Here is an 18,105-nt window from a genome sequence, read left to right as displayed (position 1 = left end):
ACCATTTTGGTCATGGGTTTCATATACTTTCTGTAATAAAACATGTAAAAGCAAAAATCCTGAGGGGGACACTGGGATGAAATGGGGGTCCATGGTCTAATTTAGGCAGAGGGGCATTTTAGACTCTGTACATGGGGCGCATGCTCATCCAGCTGAGCTACCCAGGTGCCCAGTTCAGGGGGTTCTTGATGTGAAAAAGTTTGGGAACCATTGTCCTAGAAGGCTTATGAAAGGAAAGGTTAATCAGAATGCAACAAAATACTTACTTTCCCGCAAGACAACAACCACAAACATAAAGCCAAAGCTAGACAGGAATGTACTGTATTCAAAACAACAATTCTGTCCAATTCAGAATCCAAACCTCCATCCAACCCCCAAATTGAAAATTGCTGTTCCGTCTCTATGCAACGTGACAGAGCTTGGACAATGGATGTGCCTACCTATCCACGCAAAGCTGCAATTGCTGTCAAAAAAGGTCCCTCTGCTACATATTGACTGCAGGTGGTAAATACTGGAAACGGTTTATGTTGCGTTATACATTTATAGTCAAATCTGGATCATTTGTAAATATGACCGGTTTTTCCTGTTGATCGGTGTCAAAAAGCCAAATTAAATCCACCACTTTCAACATCGTATAACTAAAACATGAAAAGTCGAGGGGTGAATGTCTTGGCAGTGCAAATTCGAAGATACAGACAAATGGGATAAATTACTTAACCAACATTTAGTCAATGTTATGTTTGTGGATGGTTGATTTATCGTCTCTCTCATCATCCTTCCATCTGTGCAATCCATTTAAAAAAACACCAGTGTGGCAATTCTGCTTGTCAAGTGTCGAGCCGCTTCTGCAGTCTTGGCACAGCAACAATATCTCACTTAAATCGTTCTTACATATTGAAATAGAAAATAGGATTGGATCATTGTTTGGTCATAATATCATCAACCACCCACCAAAATGTGCCACAAACAAAAAGAGAAAGTCAGACTAATTGCAATTTTAGTGATTTATTTGTACAATAGGAATTGCACTGTACAAATACCCCAGCTCAGATGTATCGGCAAGAACATAAGGGCATTTTTTTTCTGCCTGACCTGAACATCCCTCAAACCTCACTGTGAGCTTAGACCGATGGAAACAGATGCCAAGAAACAAATAAAAATAAAGCTAAAAACAATAAATAAAGCAGCTACCTGTCCAACTAATTAACATTTACAAGGACAGAAGACAACCTTCCCAACTAAGTGCCAAAGCATACTGAAAATACTGAAATTAAGAAAAGGCAAAATAAAAAACTAAAAAAGGATAATTTCCAGATTTTAAGTGTCCAAACTTTATGGCGGTGGAGCGATTATGGCCTCAGTTTAAATATGTAAACAAATTGGAAATCACAGTAGACACAGAAAAAGGCATATGGGGATATTTCTAATAAGTCCATGTGCCTATGCCACTTACACAACTTACACATTTATACACCATCCACGTACAATGTTGTGAGCTTTTACACACAAGACAGGACACTTCAATAAAAAAATCAATAAAAAAACAAAAACAAAAAGTGGAATTCCCTCTCCAACCCACCCCATGTAGAACAAGTTTAGACAGCAATGGCGGTGACATGGTCCATTTCAAAGTAATATCAATTAACAGTCACTCAAATTCCCATTAGTAAATCACTAATGTTACCATGGTAACTCAAAATGTTGTATAAAAATATAACAAAAGACTGAAAACTGATGCACTCAACAAAAACATATCTACACAGTCTCAAATGTGGGGTGGGGACTGGGCGACACGGCCGAGAACAGCTCAGATTTCCAATATATCATTTTTCTTCCCCTGGGGGATAAGGAGTGCCTAAGAATGCTCCACATATCAAGTCTGAGTAGCAGCACTCTTTCCCCTCTCAGCAATAGAGACACAGTGAAAGCCGCGGGTTCCGTCAGGACCCCTTGGCAGCCTCATTACGCCTGGCGGCAGGCCATCAGCATTTTGGATCTTTCTACCCAGCATCGGGCTGCCCACGGGACTGCTCTCCTGAGACGCCACCTGCTTGCGCCGCTGAACCCACGGGCTCCCTGAAGGGGTGAGGCTACTGTCTGAGGAGTAGTCTGCCCAGCGACGCCCAGCCTCAGGGCTCAGTCTGCCCTCGCTGGCTAAGGGAGACTTGTGGGAATGTGGAGATTTGCGTTGAGGACAGGGGCTGGCACGGGGGCTAGACCAGGGACTGTTACGCGGGGACATACCAGGACTAAGGTGATTGTTCTGGATGTTGATGCCTGCAGTGGTGGGGCTGAGCTTGTTGCAGGACTGGGACTTTCTGGCCAGCCTAGGGGATGTAGGGTTGCTCTCAGTGTCTGAGGAGCTGCAGGCCGAGTCGTCCCCGTGGTACTGAAGCTCTCGTACTCTGCTGTTGAGTGAGCGACTTTTGCGCATCCCTCCTTCTTCACGCGGTCGTTCTTTCGGTACCTTCTTCTTAGGCGGCTTGGTGCCAATCAGGACTACTTTCAACCCCAGCGAACCGGCCCCTCCATCCTCACTCCCCACAGCTTCATTGGCTTTGACAGCCGCCTCCACCTCCTCAAACTCCACAATCGCACACTCCTCAGTGCCCAGCTGAGTGTAGCGGCCGCTCAGCCTCTTCAGGTCAGCCGGCAGGTCCTTCCCGGGCTTCAGGACCCTTACAGAGGCGATGGCGCCGTACGTTCCGAACTCCTTCAGCAACAGCTTCATCAGCTGCTCCTGCTGAGTGGCTCCTCCCTCACTGCCTCCATTATCCTTAGCGAGAGCCGCCAGCTCCGGCCAGCTCTGCAAATCACTTAACAGCAGCATGCGGCTAGGCAACGACTCACTGGCAAAGACTGGCACTGCAGATTTGCGCCGCACCTTACGCCCCTCATCGTTCAGCTCAAGTATCTTCGAGTGCCTCAGAGCATAAGCAGTTGTTCTCCAGTCACGAGTCAAGTGTTTCACCTGCAAAAAAACAATGCTTGCGTTACATGGGTGGGATGCCAAGTTTAAGAGGGCCATCTCATAACAATTAGTTGATTTATTGAGCCGTAAAACTGCTTCTCAGAGAGTTATGAAGCTTTAGTTAAGATAATTGGTTAAACAATAACTTAAGCCTGTCAGCAAGGTTGATCAGCAGTGTGTACTGCCTTCCTTTCAGTCATACGTCCTGAAATCAATAATCATCCTGGCTTCACTGCATTACCCAATTCACTGTATAATTTGCTCAGGTTTAAAATGCATCACCTCAGTGTCATTAAGCTCATATGTGAATCATTGTTTATATTATAAATGAGCATGTGCATGGGGACTCCGATCACTTGCGGCATAAACAAATTAAAAAAAACAAAAAAACACCAACAACCCAGCAAATCTGCATGCATAGGCCTAATGTAGCACCAGCTGTTGTGAATCAATGTGAGAATATAATTGCATCCCCAACAGCTAGTCATCTTGACACTAGAAACATCAGTCATTGCTATTCAAATTCACACGAGCCTGTACATCATTGGAAATTAAAAATGGAAAAAGCTTTACACAGGTTCCCATTTTAACCTTCTTCTCAGCCTTGCTTTACCTTAATTTGTACATTTTGGCAGTGTTACAATATCTAGTATGTAGAATGTGCCTAAACATTTTAATTGAGTTGACTATCAGCTCAGGGATATTGAAGGGACAGTTTTGATTTCTTTAAGTTGGGTTGCATGAGGTACTTGTCCATAGTCAGTGCGTTACGTACAGTAGATGGCAGTTGGCACGCCCCCCCAGTTTGGAGAAGCAGGCAGCAGTACCAGCACGGAAGATAATGTACTGCTGTGGGGGCAGCAGCCAAAAAAAACACTTAAAAAAGGCCCACTGTAAAATGTTTATATAAAAGAAATATTTAAAAATATTTTCACCACTTTACCTTGCCATCAAACGGCCCATTCCCAAGGGTAATGGAAGCCGTTATATAGCCTACATCTATGCTTTCTTGAAAGCCACCAGACTACTTTAACAAAAACAGTCATTTTACCTTGTACTGTTGCTGGTCTATCGCTGCCTTGATCGGTTAGTTAGTTTTTGTTATTGTGCGACGGTGAATCCAAACTAACCCTTTAAAAAAAACACCAAAGTCACACCATAACACTAACCAATCGTGGCAGCGGTAGGCCAGCAACTCCCGTGTTCTGCGGGGGGAAAAAAACAGTTTTGTTAAAAAAAGGAGTCTGGTGGCTTTGTAGAGAGCATAGATGGATATAACAGCTTTAGCTCCCTGTCGGAAAGGGCTGTCTGATGGCAAGGTAAAGGTGAAAATATTCTAAAATATAGCATTCACTATTGATTTTCTCTTTAGGTGGGCCCCCCTTTTTCTTTTTAGTTGGCTAAAATACATTAAGCTGCTGCCGTCCACAGCAGTGCATTGCTTAGCTTCCGTTTCAAGACTCCAAACTGCGGGCGTAGGTAATACACTGACTATGGATAAGTACCTCCTACAACCCCATTTGAAAAACGTCTGAACTATTCCTTTAACATAACAAAGCACATAATGAGTCACCTTTGGGCTAGTACTACTAGTACTATAGCATGTGGTATGTACACTATGCATTAGCCAATTATAGCAAAGGCACTGTGTGTAATTTCCAGCCTTATCAGGACAAGTAATTCCAGTTATTTACCGCGTTTCCAGACAATACCTTTGTTCCAAAGTGCTTTGCAGCCACGGTTACCTTTTTGAACGACGTGAGCAACTTGACGCTGACAAACCCCAGTTTGTTGCGTCTGACATGTTTGAGCAGAAAGGCATCATGCTCCAGGTTCTCATCGGACAGGTAGTACTCAATCTGAGCAACTAACTTCTGGATGAGCTCGGAATCTGGGGGCTGCCAGCTCTCCTCCTCCAACTCCCCTCCACTGGTCCCCGCACCACTGTGTGTGGGAAGACAACATGCATCATGGTCAGCAGAGAAGCTTCTCCAGTACATCACTGAAACAGCAGAATGCTTCATATCCTAAACTGTTCACATCTCTGCAACTGTTACACATTTCACCTTCATTAATACGTTAAGCCAGTGGCTCACAAGTTGTTGACAGTAATGCATCCCCATTCTGCCATTTCCTTCTGTAATTTTCCTCGCAGCAGTTGACAAGCTGCGTCTTCAGCAATAGTCCCCACGCCTCAGTGCCAGACCTCGACACCCGTGCCCCACCAATCCTGAAACTACCAAGACCTCTCCATCTGTAGGGCATAGAGTCACAGGCTCTCCCTCCCACGCAGAATATGGTGGCTCAGCAAATCAACTTCACACCAATAACTGGTACCAAAACTGCATAGCCGAGGCTTTTAGGCACAATATGATTTCAGTCAGACGCCTGAATGTAACTGAAGCAGCACAGTCAGGTAGCCTTGACTTAAGAGTGAGGGTCTGAATGAAATTTTGTGGATGACTCATCACCTCCTCCCTGCCTTTACTTCCCGCCGTGCACACCCTCAAGTCAACATTTTCCCAGCCGGCTGACCACACAGCTGGCACAAGCCCACTGCTTCTGCAGGACTTCAGATAAAGAAAACCACGAGCTGAGTTTTTAGAAGAGAAAACTGTCACCGTCAACACATACAAGATCATTTAAATATGTGAACTAAAGTTAATACAGCGGAAATGTAAGGGATACTGGATATATCTTTTATTTCGTATATGTGAATGAAGTTCACTTTCAAGTCACTTTTAGGTAGTGCCCTGTAATCTCTGGAGGAATTTTGCAGTAACAGATTTAAAACAGCCTAAAAACAGTTGACAATCTGCACTTTCCTCTATCAGTTCCAAACAGATGTTTAGTGATCTTAAAATACATTGTGTGTGGAAAAAACGGGCCACAAAGCACAGGTCTGTGCCAGAGTGTCATTAAGGTGTGACCCACAGGAGAACTGAAAGGATTGGTTGGACTGAGCGATTTATTTTCCCCCTTGGCCTTTTTAATCACCGACTCATTCTTTGCGCATGCAGTCCGAGTAGGGAACATAGGCTATAGGCCAGAGGATAAAAATAGCAGGTCATGACGCAGGGGAATTAGATTAAAGTGAAGGTGCCATTCTTTATCTCTAAAAAGGTGTCTGGCTGTACAGCACTGGTGCTGCCTACAGGTGGTTATAAACACTTCGCCACTACTCCACCTGGGAGATGGCAATAATATCCCACAAGTAGGTGTGTGAGGATTTACAACTCCCAATTGGGAGTCTTGTGTTCCTCGCACATTGTGATGTTGTTCACCGTCTTTTGTTGTCACTGTCATACAGGGCGTTATAGACCCTAGTTCCATTTATGCAGCATATTTCTACATATCTCTTCTTCTTCCCCAGTGAAACAATCCCAATTGTACCCACGCTGCATGTGCTGGGAGCCCACCCACTGAAGTTACGGGCCAATCCGACGCAGAAAGAGGCTACCTGTACTGTTCCACTGTCCTCGACATCAGGAAAACGTTTCATTCACTCTCCAACCTTACTGAACCTAGTCTGCAGGGGAATACACTTCACTCACAGTTATGGACAAAACTAATTTTAATACCATTTACCAAATGATGAGAGCCTAATTGACTTACATTTACAGTTAACCTGTTGTTACCACACAGGCATCACTGACTAAGACAATTGACTTAGAGTAGCAAATAACTCAAACCTTGATTTGTCATGTCTTCCGAATTCGTCCTCACTACAACTGCCTCCGAGGAAGTCAATATTATTGGATGACAGTTCCTCGGGCTCCTCGTCCTCCGCTGCTTGAATGGCCACTGTTATCGTCACCGTCCCCATCTCCTGAGTGTGCTGATCCACGGTGATTACCTCATCGATGCCGTGCACCACTGACGCAACGAAGACGCACTCCGCTGGGTTCGGGTTGGGGCTCCCCACGGACCCACTCATGTTCCTCGAACAAGTCAAGGTGCTCCCCCCTGCTCCCTTACCTTCCACGGTTGCAGCAGCAGCAGCACCAGCACCGCCTCCCTGGAAGCTTTTAATCTCGCTTGACTCGAAGGCACAGACAGGATACGGGGCGCGTAAAGCTGCTCGACGCTTCTCCGGGCACCAGTGATGGCGGAGAAAGACCCAAGGGGCTCCGAAGACGCGCTCCACGGCTCGCCAAAGACCCCCGATCCAGATCCGACCCGACAGAGGGCCCTGAGGAGCAGAGGGGCTTGTAGCAGCCAGCGAGACGCAGCCTGGACCTGGTGAGACCGACGGACTGGAGCCTCCTTGGGCTTCTACTGCTGCTGCTGCTAGTGCTGCTACTTCCTCATATGTAAGAGGCTTTCTGCTTTTGAAACGTGCTCTGGGATTGGGCCGTGGCAGCGTCTCTTCGCACTCATTCCCAACCCACAAGCAAAAACTGACACAAAGCCAAGAGGGAGGCAAGAGGAAGGAGAGGCAGCGCATGAAGGCGTTCACCAAGGCGTGCATATTCCTCTCGCTTTTTTTTCATACACAGATTTTGTAGGCCTACGCACAGACAGTGTTGTCTTTTAATGTGAAGATACGAACGCCCGTTTACGTGGCCATAAGTAGGTGAGCGAATTCACGTGTTCCTCTCTAATTGGGGAATTGCCCGTGTCAAGGACGACCCTTTGTCTAACGCCGCTAATTGGATAATAGGCTCTCAGCGTCTGGTTGCACGCATAAGGCATGTGGTGTATGTGCCTGAAGGAAAGGGAACACAATAGTGTAGCAGATATTTATGGAATTAATTGAAATCAGAGATTTGCAAAATGATACCATTAAACGCCAGCATTTTTTTTTAAATAGTTATGAGTGCCACCCCCCCACTTACCCATCAAAGAAATTACAAAATCAATAAAGTTTTAACAACATTGTATTCCGTTTTTCTTATTGTATTAATTAAACGGTTCTGTCATATTTCCTGTTGTATTAACCTCCCAACACAATGGTCTACATTCTGTTTTAAAGCCTTCCTCAAACTACCAGTGAACCAGTGAAACCTCACTAAAATAAAAGTATAGAACTATGATGATGATTATTATTATTATTATTATTTTGTCTTAGAGATCCACTGGGACCTCCAAAAGTAGGCGTGGGGGCCCAGAGTTCATTTCCAGGATCACTGGTTTCAATGATGGTGATTTGTAGCACAAAAGTGTAGGTGTTCCGTGAGAGCATTTTTATTACAGTCATCTAAATGTGTCTCTGCATGCTGTACCTCGAGTCCATTTCCGTAGCTTGTTGTTGGCCTCCATCCTGATAGCCCTGTAAATCACCCACACCAATGTTGTTGGCTGTTGCCTGCCCTGCATGAAATATCTTTACTCCTCCCCACTGGCAAGCTACGCTCACAGCTGGTGGGCAGTCTGACTCATTCTCTGCACCACATGCCATACAGTGCTCCAGTTTATGTACAATGCAACATGGTGGGGGGGGGGGGGAGAGATAGATTGAGAATAAGTGTGAGAAAGAGGGAGGAAGGGGTGAGGAAAAATAATCTGAGCCATTCAGTTTATGATTGAGGATTTATTTCCCCAGAAGAAGTGACAGAGTCTGCCAGCAGGATCATTTCAACTGTTTCCCATTCAAATAAGTACATGTTCTAGAATCTTTTCTTATTCCGACTTGTTTAATTACATTTACACCAATTTCTAGAAAATTCCTGAACCAACAGAATAAAATGGTTGTGAAACTGTGAAACAAACTGTCCAGGAAGTGATGCCAGGATGGCATTGTTAATAAGAACCTGTAGGTTGTGTTGCAGATCACTTCCTCTTTTTAGGCATGGTTGTCCCAGTTTGACGTAGATGGCCACCTTTAGGACTCTTTCAACAACAATGTGTACAAAACAATCCACAAAAATGTGTAAATGTGAAAGACGCGTCTGATATTTTGTCCACCCTTATTTATATGTCACTAGAGGTGAACAAAAAACAGAGGCCCCTTTCATATACAATACAATAATGTATAATGTAATACAATTCAGCAGCACCACAAACTACAGCCTCCAGAGTTCAATCAACACCTCTCTACGTGTTCTCGACAAAAACTAAATAAGACGAACTTCACGAAAACAGTATGCATTACAGGGGTAGTGTATTGAAACTAATTACATGTTGGTGTTCTAATAAGCTAAAAATAAGCTAAAAATAAATCTCTCTCCAGGCATTCTTGTAATTTGCACCTTAACGCTTGTTCATTTTCATAATTACCGTTTTCCCACTTCCAATTGCATCACCAAACCTACAAGGAGAATCCCTCTTTGAATTGCCTCTGCTAAGTATTCTTCTTTAGAGGACTTTTCCTTTTTCTTGTCCCTTATATGCCTTTTAGGAGTTTTGTTACTTTGCATGGTGCCAGTAGGGCTTGGAACATTGTATATTAGTTTATTTAAATAAACATGACTGCTCTTAATTTATTAGACTGTGATGTGATCCTGTTGATACAACTCTGGTAACAGTCAGTGGAATTGAAGTCTCTTGAATCTTATTGGCTTTGACTGAGTATGTCTATATCTTATGACCTGGAAGTCTGACAGTCTTTACAAAACGTATGCCTGACATTACCTCATGTAGTGTTTGACTGCAGTAGATGTATACGACCTCTTATTTTCAGAAGACAAATGCAGCCACATTAAATTAATATGTATTGATCTACTGGTAGTACTAAAAGTAAATTAATTATAATATCTCAAATGCTGAGATCAATAATGCTACATCATTCCCTGCTCACAACTATCCGGTCAATGTTTGGTCCACCACTGACTGAAATATCTCAACAACTATTAGATGGATTGTCACAACATTGAGTACAAACATTGATGGTTCCCAGTGGATGATTTTTTTGACTGGTGATCTACTGACTTTTCCTCTAGCACCACCATGAGGTTGACATTTGTGCTTTGACTGAAAATGTCTTCACAACTATAGCATGGTTTGCCTAATGACCATCAGCCTCAGCTGTAGCCTACTTGTATTGTTTAGTGCTAATAAGCAAATGTTAGCATGCCAACACGCCAAACTAAGATAGTGAACATAGTAAACATTATACCTGCTAAACATCAGCATGGTGATGGTAGCATTTAGTTCCAAGCATTGCTGTGCATAAGCACAGCCTCAAATAGCCACTAGCATAACTGGACTCTTGTTTCCTACTGCAAAAAATTGTCTTTGCAAAGCTTGATATTATTGATACGGTGTGACATGGCAAATGACAGGGACCTTGGCAACCAATCCGTGATCCCCTTTCCTGCCTGTTTCTTAATGCCATTTTTGAGATGTAGGCTACAGCAAATGATGGGGGGGCTCATTCACCAACCGTTCTTACGAAGAAATGTGTTCTTAAACCCCACTTACACACTTTTTACGGAGATTCTGACATTCACTAATGTTTTCTTATCTTGGATTTGTTCTTAGCAAAGAACGAATTCTACGAGCACTCTTACGCACATTTGAGTAAGGACAATTTGCTCCAAATAATTGGTTACTGCATTTTATTTAATTCTACAGTTGTTTATAATGATAGTAGTGTACTGTAATGTATTTCTGATCATTTGTTGAAATGATAATCGAAAACATAATATGCAAAGAAACACTAACACTGCAATTTACATCAGCAATTACACTGATTAAATCCTGCGTTACTTGGTGATTGATCGCGCTATTTATAGGGCCAAAATGGAGTGGCTTTTACTTGTTACGTTACATTTTGCAGCAATTATCTATACTTTCTACTCCACTACATCTCTACAACGTTCCGTTACATGTTCTGATCAGTTTTTCCCCCTGCCAAAACGTCTTCCTGACCGTCACGTTTGTCTCACCAGTGAAGTTTGGTTGCCATAGATACTATATGGGGCACCGCCGCTCCTTTATCGGCTTCCAAGTCGGCTCCGGTGCTCCAGAGCCTCGGTAATACAGCCTCCGGCAAAAGTAAAAATGTTTGTTTTTTAATTATTCCCGTTTTTAAATCTTAGTTGCCATCTATTTCTCTCCACAGCGTCGTTTAATCCTCCGCCAGGCAGCGTAAGACGCGTTCATATCTTATTTATTTGGCTGGACCTCTTCACATCTCTCAATTTTCGCTGCTTCACACACTTTATTTGCTTAGATACTTGCATGGTTAAAGGAAATAAAATCGTCTTAAAATACATCCATGATTAAAACCAACCTCATTCCGATTCTAACAACATATCCTATTTCTGTGTTATGCTGGTTAGGATAGGAACTTCTTTTAAAAGTCAGGCCATGTTTGTGGTAGGCTAGTGGACATCTTCTGCTTTTACTAAAGTAAATATGTCTCTGGTTATTTGTACTTTTACTTAAGTACTGAGATTCAGTACTTCCCTCACCACTGCAATGTAGCCTACAAGTCGGTCTCCCGCTTCCCAGGAGGCGCACAGGAAGTGTCATGTCCTTATATGGGAATTTGCGGGAGCGGGGCGTTTTCCTATGCTAATTAGGAACAACTGGCACGCGCTTTCAGTTAAGAAGACGTGGGATTCATCAATCATAAGAACACAGGTGCGAACAATTCTGCTGTTTAAGAACACGTCATGAATCCGACGTAGACTTTTCTTAAGGACTTTCTTAAGAACATATTTAAGAGAAAACTTAAGATATTGCTGAATGAGGCACAAGGTTGTGAAGCTGTGAGGAAACGTTTGCAACTCCACCTCTTGCAGCTATCACTTCAAACAGAGGGCTGTTTAGGCATGTGAATTTGTAACTAGAAAATGCATTTCCTGCAGAAAATGCGTGGGAATGCTGAATCGCTGAATTGCTAAAGCTAAACTGGATGAATAGCTTAAATCCGTAAGAAGAAGTTAAAGTAGTGATAATAGTTGAAAAAGTTTAAATCGTTTTAATAAGTATGAATTTCCTTAAAAAGTTAAAAGCTGACGCCAAACTGAATTGTTGGCTTTAAAAGTTCAACGATGCCATCGATGTTAAACATTGTGAGTTCTGAATTTATCTATTAAGTATGGAAGACTTACAAATGCTATGAGAAACATGTATTAAAATGCAGAAATCAAAAAAAAATGTTTGAAAAATCTCAAATGGTTTGCACTGCACTGCTGAAAAACTTGGAATTTGAAATGTAAAAGTGTCAGTTGGAAGCTGAACTGCATTACCTTAATAAGCTAACAGTCGAAAAACATTTCTATAAAAGCTGGAAGCTGAACTGTAATACCGTCAAAAGTGGAAGTTCCAATAAATTAACTAAAAAGGCTTAAAGTATAAATACTTTGTATTATTATCAGCCATATCCATTGCGTAGAACAAACAAGCATGACCCTAAAGAGCTGAGAGGTGAATATATTGCCTGAAAAGAAGCAAGGATATATACATGGATGAAATCACAAATGACCCTGGAGGGAGGGGGAGAGAGAGAGAGAGAGAGAGAGAGAGAGAGGGACAGAGAGACAGAGAGGGAGGGAGGTGGACAAAGACACAGACAGAGAAGGATGGATGGAGGGAGGGAGATGGAGACAGAGACAGAGAAAAATTGAGTGAGGGAGGGAGAGACAGAGGAGGGAGGAGAGACCGAGAAAAGAGAAAGAGAAAGAGGGAGGGAGGAATAGAGAAAGAGAAAGAGAGAGAGAGAGGGAGGGAGGGATGGATGGAGACAGAGACAGAGGGAGGGAGGGAGGGAGACAGAGAAGGAGAGGGGGAGGGAGACAAAGACAAAGACAGAGGAGGGAGGGAGGGAGGGAGACAGAGAAGGAGGGAGGGAGAGACAGAGACAGAGAAGGAGGGAGGGAGGGAGACACAGACAGATAAGGAGGGAGACAGACAGACAGAATGACAGACAGACAGTAGTGGAACGCAAAGGATATAGACTAATGTTCATATTACTGCCTGTAGTATTCAAGTTGACTGTCTGTGAAAGTGTTGTCATGGCTACTAATGACCCGTGTCTAAACGCCCTTTGATCTCTGTGATGAGATCTCTTTGATCAGCTAACGACCGCAGCACCTGCTGTTAATATGGCACACTGCAGCTATTCAGATACACTGAGATTGAGCTCTCAAATAAAGGCTCAGTCTGCTAAAAGTGTTATCAGTCAGATGACCTCATCTTGAGCACCACAAGGCCTTTCTGAACGTAATCATATAAAATTAATATGGATAAACTTAAAAATGTGGGCATATCAGTGTTTTAAAAAAGTGGTTCGCTCTGCATTTCGCTCTGAAATGTAAAGGATCTTTTTAACAGGGGAGCGAATGGAAGAAGATTTGGAACTGTTGTCATTTGGAAGCTCACTGAGCCAAAAGTATAAGTCATATCGCATAACTGAGCACATAGGCGGAAACTAGACAAAAATACCTACGTTATGATGTATAAATTGTGTATGACAAGTAAAAATTGTGGGTGTGAGAGCAGTTTATAGAGCAAGGACAAAGATCATTTTTTCGAAGCTCCACACTCTAACATTTCCTGAAATGTACACTAAACTTAAATAGCTTTTTTACAAAAACTGTAAAAGATATCAAAACACTGAGTACACCCCGAATACTTGGATATTTTGTGAATGGTTTCAAAGTTTGAATCACTTCTGTAGGTGAAAGAATGTAGGAGGAGATACATTTTGAAGCAGAAGAGGATTTGAAGGATTAGAAGCTTGCTCTCATTGACTTTAATGTTAAAATAAAATGTTTAAAAGCTTAATTTAAAAAAAAAGTATAAATAGTAGAAAAAAAGTTGAAGAAGTCCCATCATTAGCTGAAAGAGCTGAAGATTTTAAAAGTTGAATGGTTTTAATAGCTGAATGTATGCAGAAGTTACGGAGAGCCAAAAAACGTACGGAATAATAAGAAGAAGCAGAAGCAGAAAAATAAAGAACCGAATAACAATAGTTGGAATGCTGCTGAATCAGCATTCCCACTAATGACCACAGATGTCATCAATTTAAAATAAAGAGAAATATTGCATTACATTAATACAAATAAAAATAAGTGTAAAGCAACAAAGTCTTTTAATTTCCCTTCTCTTCGTGCTGCTGATATATTATGTCTTCTGTAGGCTAATCATATCACACATCTTTGGCTTATTAAACACATCATGTAGACTCCAGGTTACTGGAGAAGTGGGTTAGTGTTGACAATGTGAGCGCAACACTATACGAAACACACTGAACGTCACACAACCATCCGGGTTTCTCATAGTTTAGGACTCTTATACACAGGGTGTTACATAAATAATGAACTGAAGCTTGAAATCATGAACCCGGAGATGGTAAGTCATCAATTTCTTTTCTCTGACTGCGCATGGCAAAAATCCTTCCAGTTGCTCTGGATAAACTAGTATAAGAATCTCTCTCTCTCTCTCTCTCTCTCTCTCTCTCTCTCTCTCTCTCTCTCTCTCTCTCTCTCTCACACACACACACACACACACACACACACAAACACACACACACATGCACACAATCACTGGTAGAAAACTACAGATCTGTGTACATTGTGTGAAGCCACAGTCAGCGTATGTCTTTATTTTATCACCTATTACTGTAATTCTGCTTTAATATTATTTTTTTTGAGAGCATGTTTGCAAATAATGTTTCTGTTTCTACATCTACAAGTCTTCTGTCAGTGACAGTGTCACAGTGCTCCTGCCAACAAATCAGCACTGCTGGTACAATAACACTGTGTATATTTTTGCATTTTCTATGATAAGAAAGCTGTGGTTTTTGTAACAACCAACAAAATATATATATATATCACTTTGGTATAGTTTTCGAGAGTCCCTATATCCAGGTTTAAGAACAAATCTCATTAATCTCATTTTCACTGCATGTATCCAAACCTACATACGTTGATCCATACATAACTGGAATCTACTCTGTACCTTTTTCAATATGGCCTGTCATACAAACTGTTGCTGATCATCCCCTCCCATAATATGTGTCAGCCTGTGCTTCATGAATAGATTGTGACAGGCAGTGTGTGGGAAGTCCCTTTGATCAATCTGGACTTGTGTTCTCTGAGCAACCGCTCATTACTGCCAGAGTATAAAAAGGCTGAAAATACACAGCACAATTTACTTTATCACATTTGGTGTTCTGTGGTGTTACTAACTGAGATTAAATGGGCAGCACCATGAACTGTATTGTAAATAAAGCAAAGAAAGAGCATCAAAACTGTGGATAAAAACAGGGTCCAAATAAGTTTATAAATAAGTTTATTTACAGTAACATAGCTATTCAAACTGTTTGTCTGAATATACCTGTATTCAACCAGTCTGAAATGCTCTGAATAAATAGTGCCTGGCTCTTTAAGCCCTCCTCCTGAAAAAGCATGGTCTGCTCTGATTGGTTAGCGTGTCCCGGTCTTTTGCATCTGCGCTCTCAGAGTCTCTGCACCATCATTGCAGCCAGGGAATGACTATAACGGTCTTATAATACATCCATGCTATAATGGCATTTAGCGGCACTTTCTACCCCACACCCGTATGGAAGTCCTGACGGCTCGTTTAAAGGCACCGCTTCTGAATACGGGCTGTGTGCATTTCTCTGTGGATTGAGCAGATTTGATACTTTCACAGTACTCATATAACACCTCGACCTGCTTACGAATACAAAAAAAAGACATGGAAATCTCACTTTTTACAATGTAAAACCTTTACCTCTTGGCCACTTTATGAAGTATATATTTTCGTAAATACTTTTTTCTCACATTTTGACTTGTCAAACACAGGTGTAACCATGAATGATTACAATCTAATTAGGAACACCTGTGCCTTTGCTGTAGCCTAGAAATCTAGACGCACCCTAGCGGCAGCAAATGTAATTTGTAGAATAGATATATAAGTATATAGGATATAAAATAGGTATAAGCATACTCTGAAAAGTATTGGTCTATGATCCAACATCTACAAAATAGATTTTTTGGATTAACCTACAGTCAAATGCACCAAGAATCTCAGTCAGGGTAGATTTTGAGATGGAGGAACAGGAGGCTTTTGGCAAGAATAAAGAATCAGCATATAATAAACCTAAGATATCTGAGAAATGCAAGTGACTCAACTGTCATGGTTTACTGACACACCTGGAACAGAGCCATCATTAGTGTTATTTCTTGCACCTGTGCCTTTTCCTGTAATGACTTCAGGGTTTTTGTCAATGTCCTTGTGGTCATAATCAAAGCAATCTTTTTCCTCAGCATTACATAAATTTTACCCGTAGTAAGAAATAGAAAACCAAGTCAAAATGAAATGTTCACATGTGCAGGTACAAGTAATTGCTTGCTTTTTCAGGTGTTTTGTTTTAATTGTGTTTAGAATTAGAATGGAAAAAGTGCACGCAATACTATTATGTGTAATTTGCGTCTGTGCAAAGATAGTACTTTTTTGTCATACAGCTTACTTCAATGTTTTGTGGTGTTACCTACTAGTGTTACTGTTTTTTGTTTGTTTTGTTTTTCTATATTTTTTTTTTTTGTGAAGGCGCTGGCCTCTCCAGTTGCCTCTCCGACAGCGCTGCAAAATGAATGCTGAATTGTCAATTTTTCATATATTAATAGTGCTTTATATGATGACTTTGGACGGGGATGGCATGGCTGCGAGTTCCTCATCAGGATCGGGAAATCAACTTGCCAGTCTCCTGGCGACTCTGCTAAAACACAACAAATTTGCTCATATGCCTATCTAATTTTATTCCAAAACTCAAGTTCATCTGTGATGCCATGACTGCACCCACATTTAAAAGGAACATGTCACTGACCATAGCAGAGGATAGTGTTTACTTAGGCTATTTTGTACAGGTGTACTCTTGGTGGGCATGTGTGAGTGGTTGATACCTCTGACCTGTTTATTTGAGAAGTAGGCTATATTTAGTGTGATGTAAAATAACAACAAAAACAATGTCTTAATATGTGTTAATATGAGCTGTGCCCCTTCTGACCCCGGTTCTGCTACTCTCTGTACATTATGCAAGCACTACTACAGTCCATACAGCAGACTACATTTGACAGCTTAGAGAACAAGATAAACAACCAGTGCTCTTGTTAGATAGGCTACTACCTGCTTGCCTGGCCTCATTGCTGTGTGTCATATTTTGACACATTTATTTGGAATATACACAATGTGAACACAATAAGACGGTCTGAGATTTACCGTATCAGCAGAGCAATCACGTAATGCACAGCAGACTATGGTGCAGGTAGATTATTTTCTGAAATATAGTGACTATTATAACTTTATTTTTCTCAAAATATCATGACTTTGAACATGAGCAGAAATCTTGCTCAAACTTAACAATATTACAGTCCAGGGGTTCATTAATAAATTAAAATGAATGAATGTATCATTGAGGTGAATTGTCATATGCACATTTAAGGAGGTTACTTCCTCAACAAAAGATGCAAAAGAGAAGGGAAGAGTAAATGATGCTAGGCTACATGTGTGCTGACTCAGATATAATTAGAAAAGTCGATCTACAGGAGAATAAATAGTTGAAAGCAATACAGAATGCCTGAGAGCCTTATTGCAATATATTCCATTGTTTTTTAAATATTTATAATCTATGTTTCCCTTTACATAAAGATATTTCCAGCATAAATTGATTCAGAAAAAGGTAGAAATAGGTACATACAAATTCACCAGAATGCAGGAAATGACCCACCGCTGCACTCACCATGCGGTAATGGAATAAATACTTTGTATTTGGTTGAAATGTCAGTGCCATGCGTCAAATCTTTTCTTCTGCAAGTCTGAGCAATTATTAATAACAAAAACAAAAACACTAATAATAATAAACACCCCCATTCCCGCGATCCGTCCAACCCGCCCCCCCTCTTTGACCCCCTGACAGGGGGGGTTAGAATGTCACTCTTGCCTGTCTTCAAAACTTGAGAGCCCTGACAATATAATAATATTGTGACACAGGTTTCTTTTAGGCAACGTTGCAATATTAGGTAATAATAGAACTTTAACTAAAGAAACTATTATTTCAGGACTAGTTTCCCTGCGGAGTGCTTTTTAGTGACACGGGAAGTGAGTGTAACCAAGCAACCGTCGTTGCCATGGCAACAGTGCTTGTCTCCGAGGAAGTTTGTTGTGCCTGTTAAGCTAGCTAGCTAACGTTATAGATGGATATCGGTTTTTGGAACAACAAACCTTAGCTAGCTCTA

At 41.6% G+C, this 18,105-nt stretch overlaps 2 protein-coding genes across 3 annotated transcripts in view; one reads left to right on the top strand and one right to left on the bottom strand.

Moving 5' to 3' along the window:
* Positions 1-989: 989 nt before the first annotated feature.
* Positions 990-7,457, bottom strand: larp6a (La ribonucleoprotein 6, translational regulator a). Of its 2 annotated transcripts, XM_078253412.1 has the most exons (3): positions 6,664-7,457; positions 4,717-4,915; positions 990-2,971 (listed from the first exon to the last, which is right to left on the bottom strand). In XM_078253412.1, the coding sequence occupies exons 1-3, from the start codon at positions 7,440-7,442 to the stop codon at positions 1,874-1,876; spliced, it is 2,076 nt and encodes a 691-aa protein (XP_078109538.1). In that variant the 5' UTR covers positions 7,443-7,457; the 3' UTR covers positions 990-1,873. The 2 variants fall into 2 exon arrangements, with proteins under 2 accessions (XP_078109538.1, XP_078109546.1); XM_078253420.1 differs by lacking the exon at positions 4,717-4,915 and having other exon boundaries at positions 6,664-6,752.
* Positions 7,458-18,027: 10,570 nt separating this feature from the next.
* lrrc49 (leucine rich repeat containing 49) overlaps positions 18,028-18,105 on the top strand; it is a 37,483-nt gene continuing 37,405 nt past the window's right edge. The window contains exon 1 of the mRNA XM_078258161.1: positions 18,028-18,105. This exon is cut by the window's right edge and continues 209 nt beyond it. The gene's annotated coding sequence lies outside the window, so the exon portion shown is untranslated.

Source organism: Sander vitreus, chromosome 1 (genome assembly GCF_031162955.1).
Source record: "Sander vitreus isolate 19-12246 chromosome 1, sanVit1, whole genome shotgun sequence".
NCBI lineage: Eukaryota > Metazoa > Chordata > Actinopteri > Perciformes > Percidae > Sander > Sander vitreus.
Note: the sequence above shows the minus strand (reverse complement) of the source record. Positions and strands in the feature narration are given on the sequence as shown.

Excerpts from the sequence above, each read along its gene's own strand:
- larp6a (XM_078253412.1), bottom strand. The coding sequence starts at position 7,442 with ATGCACGCCTTGGTGAACGCCTTCATGCGCTGCCTCTCCTTCCTCTTG. Across the intron at positions 4,916-6,663 it reads GGAAGACATGACAAATCAAG|TGGTGCGGGGACCAGTGGAG; the intron begins GTTTGAGTTATT and ends TCCCACACACAG. Across the intron at positions 2,972-4,716 it reads TGCTCACGTCGTTCAAAAAG|GTGAAACACTTGACTCGTGA; the intron begins GTAACCGTGGCT and ends GTTTTTTTGCAG.